The sequence below is a fragment of the Parus major genome, chromosome 2 (genome assembly GCF_001522545.3).
Source record: "Parus major isolate Abel chromosome 2, Parus_major1.1, whole genome shotgun sequence".
Taxonomy (NCBI): Eukaryota; Metazoa; Chordata; class Aves; order Passeriformes; family Paridae; genus Parus; species Parus major.
This window is the reverse complement of record NC_031769.1, coordinates 444,053-450,692: the sequence shown is the minus strand read 5'-3', so window position 1 is coordinate 450,692 and position 6,640 is coordinate 444,053. Positions and strand designations below refer to the sequence as shown.

At 62.1% G+C, this 6,640-nt stretch overlaps 1 protein-coding gene across 2 annotated transcripts; it reads right to left on the bottom strand.

Annotated features, from left to right (window-relative positions):
* Positions 1-6: 6 nt before the first annotated feature.
* Positions 7-3,917, bottom strand: LOC107214302 (zinc finger protein 90-like). Of its 2 annotated transcripts, none has more exons than XM_015649573.3 (5): positions 3,699-3,917; positions 2,840-2,966; positions 2,213-2,287; positions 1,933-2,019; positions 7-1,722 (listed from the first exon to the last, which is right to left on the bottom strand). In XM_015649573.3, the coding sequence occupies exons 1-5, from the start codon at positions 3,843-3,845 to the stop codon at positions 701-703; spliced, it is 1,458 nt and encodes a 485-aa protein (XP_015505059.1). In that variant the 5' UTR covers positions 3,846-3,917; the 3' UTR covers positions 7-700. The 2 variants fall into 2 exon arrangements, with proteins under 2 accessions (XP_015505059.1, XP_015505066.1); XM_015649580.3 differs by having other exon boundaries at positions 7-1,719.
* Positions 3,918-6,640: the final 2,723 nt, after the last annotated feature.

Sequence of the window (6,640 nt, the reverse complement as noted above, 5' to 3'; positions counted from 1 at the left end):
ACAGACTGGGAATAGCCCAAAAAACACCGAAAAAATTAATGAGCGTCAACAAACATCAGCAAACATCTAACCCCAGAGATTCCCCCTGGTCTGGAAAAGGCTGATAAATAAATCAGTTAGTGAGGAACTAATTAATATCAGAGGCAAAGAAATCCCGGTCGGGTAAGAAACCAAATTCTGAGAACTCTGCAATTTGGGACCAACGAGCATTGAACCAACAGATTTTTATGGGTTTTGGACTGGATAATGTTTGGGGAAAATGGAATAAAACTCACCTGACATGGAATGATTTTTGCTGCACACACATTCCAGCCAGAAATAAAGAAATGCCTCGATTCTCTAACACTAAGAATGTTGTTGGAGGGTTTTTGGTTTTCTCATAGTTGCAGTGACAGGAGCACAGCCTGGTCGGTTTTCAAACATGGATTTAACCCTTCCAGGGTTAATCCAAGCCATTCCAGGATTTCAGGATCCCATGCTCACTTTTCCTTCTTTCCTCCTTTGCGCCACACAGATCCTCCCCTTTCCCACTGCTTTTCTCCAAAGCCTCTCAATCAATCCCAGCTCACAGCAGGTCCCACATTCCCAGTTTTACCTCCTCTGATCCACCTCTGCCACGTTTCTCCTCCTGATGCCCCCAGGACTGGGGGAGATTGAGTGTTGTGCCTCAGGGAATCCAATCCCAGTTTCCTCCTGGGAGTCAGGGCTTCCCCATCTCCCTCAAGTTATCGATCTGGATGACGATGGGCCAGATGCTCTTCCCTTGGGAGAACCCCTGGAGCTCAAACTTCTGGCACATGGAGTCCAATATGTACCTGACCGCCCCCAGCACGTCCCGGAACACGCCCTGGAGCGACATCCCCTGGGATTTCCGGGGTTCCACGCGCCCTCCAAGCTCCCGGCTGGCACCGGGATCCTCCAGAGGCTTCGTTCCCTCCCTCGCCCCTGCAGCCAGGATTAGGGCAGGGGGTGAAGCCCCTGTTCCTGAAACCCCCAGCGGGGCACACGGCGCGTCTGATGCCACCCCCTCAGCGTTCCTGGCGCTCTGGAGCTCGCACGGCGCGGCCGCATCCGTCAGAGGATGAACCCCGGGGTTCCTCCCTTGCGCCGCGCCGCGGCAGCCGGAGCAGCGCCTCCTCCAGTAGGGCCGGTAGCCGCGCAGGATCTCCCTGGCTCTCCGGAGCGTCCTGCCGCAGCGGGATCGCCGCCGCGCCAGCCGGCGACGCACAGCCCAGGCGGCGCCGGTCCTGCGGCTCCTCCAGGTGCAGCGCTGCCAGCAGTAGTTGTGTTCCTGCAGGGAGCAGAGCTGGGGCACGTAGGCCATTCCCGGCTTGCTCCCAAGGGAGTAGCAGTGGTCCTTTGCCACCGCCGCTCTCAGGTCCTCCACCCTCAGCTCGCAGGTTCCTGGGAGAGGCGTTGCCTCTCCCAAGGTGTGTCCGTGGTTTTGGGTGTTCCTGGGATTCCCCTCCCCAGAGTCATCCCACAGTTGTTCCCAAAGATCCAGGCTCTGCTCTTCCGTCAGAGAATGAAGGAACGTCGAGCTCTGGGTTAGCTCTTCTGTGAGTTCAGGTTCATCCTCCACCTCCTCCTTCACAAACCATGCCTGAGTTTGGCTCCCAACTCCACTGTCCGCTTCCGACGGGAGTTCGCTCCTTCCCTCTTGACAGCCAAACTTCTTCTGGAATTCCCTGTCCTGGAGACACCACAGCGTGCTCCATCCTGCTGGGAGAGAGTGGGAAGCAGTTGGATCCTTCCTGGCTGGAGCAGGGCGAGGAACATCCCATCTTCCCGGTCTGGGACTGCCCGGGCTCCACATCCCAACCTCTGCCAGACATCAGGAGAACCAAGCAGTGGGAGAAGCCCTGGGAGTGGCCCAGGGATGGGCTGGAGCTCCTCAGGGATGGGGCTGGAGCAGGAGGGAGCAGGACTCACCTGGACACGAGGTTTCCAGCCCCTGGTATCTGCTGGCTCCGGGCCACCAGCCAGAGGAAGGCTCCTCCAGGCAGCTCCCAGCGTGTCCTGCAGGGAAAACAGCAGATGTCACCAGCCAGGACAGGAATCCTGACTCTCCACAGCCACGGGAATGAAGGAAGAACCCTGTCTTTGTCCCCACCAGGAATCCTGATTTCTCCACAGCCATGGGGACAGAGCAGGGAGCCCTGACCCCATCCTGGATGAAGATTCCATCCAGGGTCGGGATGTTGCTGCTCACCTGGGGGTGGGCAGATCCACGGCTCTTCCCCACGCTCCAGCCGGTGCAGGACGTCGGGTTTGGGGCCTGGATAACCTGGGAATGGGACAGAGGACGTTGGACTGTCCCTGATCATGGGAAAACCAAGGGCTGGGACACCCCAGCTGTGCCTCATCGTGCACGGAAACACCTCTGGGATATGGGAAAAGCGAGGGAGAAACTGGAGCAGCTGCCAGAGAGGGATTTATTCCCAGGAATAAGTGTGGGAAGCAGCTCCCAGTTCCATTGACAGGTTTTCCCAGCGAGGGAATGTCTCTTGCTCATCCAGGGGTGGGACATCCCACCGTGCTCCCTGATTTTAGGGATTTCCAGGGGTGCTCAAACCCTGGAATCCTGATCAGCCCTTACAAGGGAAAACTCCTCATGGGAAGGACTATCCAGGCCTGGAGGGATTGGAAAGCCATGTGGACGCGGCACTTGGAGACGTGGATTAGTGGTGGCCTTGGCAGCACTGGGGAACAGTTGGATTTGGACATCTCCAAGTCCTTTTCCAACCTCAGCTATTTTGGGATTGTGGGATTCAGCACTCTGGAAGCCGCTGGGGTGGAATCTGAGGGAATTCCTGCCTGGAGCAATTCCCAGGATTACCCAGGGAGGTCAGGAGCTCGTAGGTGTCCGACACGACGTCCCGGTAGAGCTGCCGCCGCCGCTCCGGGAGCACGTCCCACTCGGCCCGGCTCAGGAACACCATCACATCCTCAAAGGTCACCGGCTCCTGCCGTGGGATCAGGAATCACAGCTTCCCTCAAGGATCACATCCTCCCGCCCAACAGGAGCCTTTCCCAGCCCAAAGGAGCTCCCAGGATGTGAGGCCATGGATGGGACAGTCCCAGGAATGTAGTTCCCCACCGAGGATCTGCGAGAGGACTCCAGCGCCAAACACGGAACGTGGCACCGTGGGATGGGTTTTACTGGGAGCACTCCGTGATCCCCGTGGGACTGGGACAGTCCAGGACCCCAGGTCAGCTGGAGCTGGGCCCATGAGAGATCCCAACAGCTCCCTGTGGCCCCCAAGGCCCATCCCAGGAAATCCCTTGGGAGTGATCCCAGTGGAGATGGGGGAACAGGGAGGCAGAGAGAGGGAGGGATGTGAGGGGGAAATTTGGGGGTTTTTGGGGGGTTTTGGGTGGATGGAATGGGCATTTTTAGGGGCTGATGGGGATTTTGGGAGCAATGGGGATTTTGGGGTGGTGATGGGGTGGGATGTGGGGTGATAGGGGATCTTCAGGGGAGAATTTCATGGGAGTGGGGGGCAATGGTTGGGGTGATGGGGTGGGGTCGGGGCTGTGACGGGGATGGTTTGGGGGTCATTTGGGTTGTCGGGGTGGAGCTGGGGGGGTGAGGGGGTGCTGCGGGATCCCCTTGGACGAGGGGGGGACCGGACATCGAGGGCCCGGGCGGCGGCGAGGGCGGCCCGGGGCTCTCCCCGCCAGCGCCCGCCTCCTACCTGCGCCTGCCCGGCCATGGCGGCCGCGGGGCCCCGGGGGTGTCGGGGGATCCTGGGGGGGGATCCCGAGGAGATCACGGAGCGTCCCGCGGCCTCTCCCGCACGCGCTTCCGGTACAGGCCCCGTCCACACCGGAAGTGCCGCCATGGCGGACCCGGAAGTGTCGCCCCGGAAGCGGCGCGGTGACCCCGGCACGTGCCGGCCCGGTTCCGGTTCCGGTTCCGGGGGTTCGGTTCCGGGGGGTTCGGGCCCGGCGGGAATGGGGAATGCGGCGCTGCCACGGGCGGCCGCGGCCCGGGGGGCAGCCCTTGCCAGGAGGGGAATCCCAGTGCCGGTGTCCCGGTGTCCCTGCGGCCGTTCCCTCCGGGCCTGTCCTGGCCCTGCCAGCACAGCCAGGCCCCGCTCCCGTCCCCTTTGGCCTCCTGAGGCGGTGATTCTCCCCAAATCCCAAATTTAGCATGAGAATCCGAAGGTTTTCCACCACAGATAAGCTCAGATCCAATCCCGACTCCGGGTTTCTCCGTGGCCTTGCCCGAGGCCGGAGCTCGCGTTCCCCGCTGCCCTCCCCGCGGTTCCTGGATAATCCTCCTCTAGGTTTTCCTTCTTTTCCTGGATAAATTTCCCCACGATTCTGATTACCGTGTGCAGCTTCTCCATTATTCCCTTCCCACCACCCCTGTGCAGGTGGTCTCCCATCTATCCCCTGGAATTCCCTATGGAATTCCCTATGGAATTCCTCTGTCCTGCCTGGAGCCTTCACATCTGCGTCACCAAAAGCCAGAAATCTGGAATTAATCAAATTCCATCACATCCTAGGGATCCTCGGAAGTGGCCAGCACTAATTGCTCATCACTGCACAGACACAGAGTGAAACCAAACTCTGGTTTGGTTTCACAACAATCCCAGGACCTGGAATTGTGGAGGTTTTTGGAGCAGCAGAAGCAGGATCTGGAATTGCTGTTGATAGAACACCAGATCCTAAAATTCCCTCTGCTCCAGGATTCCGGGACTCCACGAGAGGGGTGCAGGAAGAGCCCCAAGCCAGAGTTTTGGGGTGAAGTTTCCTCCAGCTCATCCCTTATCCAGAACTTGGCCCTTTCCTCTGCCCGTGTCTGGCAGCTCCGGCCCCGCTGGCGGCTGCGGGGTCACGGCGGTGACCGCGGGGCCGAGGTCCAGGCAGGGCAGGGACAGCAGTGGGGACAGCAGTGGGGACAGCATGAGGCTCTGCCTGCTCTGTGTCCTCACCGCCGCCCTGGCCGTGGCCGCAGCGGCCGGAGCCGGAGCTGACCGCGGCCACTCCGGGATGGAGGCACGGGGGAGAGAGGTGGGCGGCGGATGGAGAGGGGTAAAACCGGGAATAACGGGAATGTGGGGAATGACAGAGCTCGGTACAGCCCCGGCTCCTCACCCTTCCCGAGAGTCCGCAACAAATCCTGGGACGCGGCTTTTCCAGCCTGCCCGTCCCTGCGGGAATGGGCTCGGCATTCCCGGCCCGCATTCCCAGCGCTCCGGGAGATCCCGATCCATCCGTTCCCCCCGCAGGGCCGGCGGCGGCCGCACAGACCCTGCTCCGGCTGCTTCTCCGTGCTGAGCGAGGTGAGCCGGGATGCGGGAATGCGGGGATTCGGGAATGCAGGGATTCGGGAATGCGGGGATTCGGGAATGCGGGGATTCGGGGATTCGGGAATGCGGGGATTCGGGAATGCGGGGATTCGGGAATTCGGGAATGCGGGGATTCGGGAATGCGGGGATTCGGAATGCGGGAATGCGGGAATTCGGGAATGCAGGAATTCGGGAATTCGGGAATGCAGGAATTCGGGAATGCGGGGATTCGGGATGTGGGCTCGGGGAAAGGTGGCTCCCGCAGCCGCGTCTGTCCCGCAGGAGTCGCAGTCGATGCCCTGGAATTCCCGTGAGGAGGATGCGGCTCAGCCGGGCAGGCGGGCACGGAACGGGAGGGGACTGGAGGTACCGGAGCGAGCCCTGGAGCTGCCCGGGAATGGGGATGGGAATGGAGAGTGGGACGGGACGGGACGGGACGGGACGGGACGGGATGGGATGGGATGGGATGGGATGGGATGGGATGGGATCTCCCTCTCCCGGGGCTCCGTGTGAGGCCGCGCTCGCTCCCGCAGGGCAGAGCCCGGAGGGAGAGCCCGGAGCCGGCCCAGCCCGCGGGACACCCCGGGCACATCCCGCTGCTGTGACAGGTGACAGCGGAGCCCCAGCAGGACCCCAGGCCCGGTGGGGACCCCCCGGCAGCCCCCGCGGAGCCTTGCAGGAGCCACCGAGGGGCCGAGAGCGCGGCGGGAGCGATGCCGGAGACTGGGAACGCTGCTGGGCACGGGGAGCAGCCCCACGCCGGGAGAGAGCTCAGCCGGCCGCCCCCTGCTCTGAGCTGAGCCCCCCGCCCTTCCCACCCCCCAAAATGCTTCTGGGGCAGCTGCCCCCGCTTTGCCAAGCCCTCGAATAAAGCTGGCACACCAGAGGGAGCGGATGCGTTTGGGGACACACGCAGGGTGGGTGGGAGTGGGGGGACACCGGGGGGCTGAGCCAACCCGTGGGGTGTCTGCATACGGGAATTGCGGGGGGACCCCAGGGACCGTGGGGCTGGGGGACCCTCCAGGGCTGCTGATCCTGGAGGTCCCTCAGGAATGTCAGTTCGAGAGTATGGGAAGTCCTGCAGAATGCTGGAGCACAGGGATGGGGAGACCCCCAGGAATGGGAGGTGGGGCTGGAGGACCCTCCCCAGCCATGCCGGTCCTGGGGAACCCTCAGGGCTCCCAGTTCAGGGGAATGGCGGATCCCCAGGAATGTGGGATCGCAGGGATGGGGAGATCCTGCAGGAATGCTGCTCCCAGGAGAGGCGGGGCTGGTCCTGGGGGTCCCGCAGGGCTCCCACTTCAGGGCCCGGGGGTGTCCGGGGGTGTCCGGGGGTGTCC

What these genes read in the sequence shown, in the direction of transcription:
- LOC107214302 (XM_015649573.3), bottom strand. Translation starts at nt 3,845, where the DNA reads ATGGCGGCACTTCCGGTGTGGACGGGGCCTGTACCGGAAGCGCGTGCG. An exon ending in GTGGATCTGCCCACCCCCAG is followed by an intron (nt 2,020 to 2,212) that starts GTGAGCAGCAAC and finishes TTTTCCCTGCAG; the next exon opens with GACACGCTGGGAGCTGCCTG. An exon ending in GCTGGAAACCTCGTGTCCAG is followed by an intron (nt 1,723 to 1,932) that starts GTGAGTCCTGCT and finishes ACTCTCTCCCAG; the next exon opens with CAGGATGGAGCACGCTGTGG.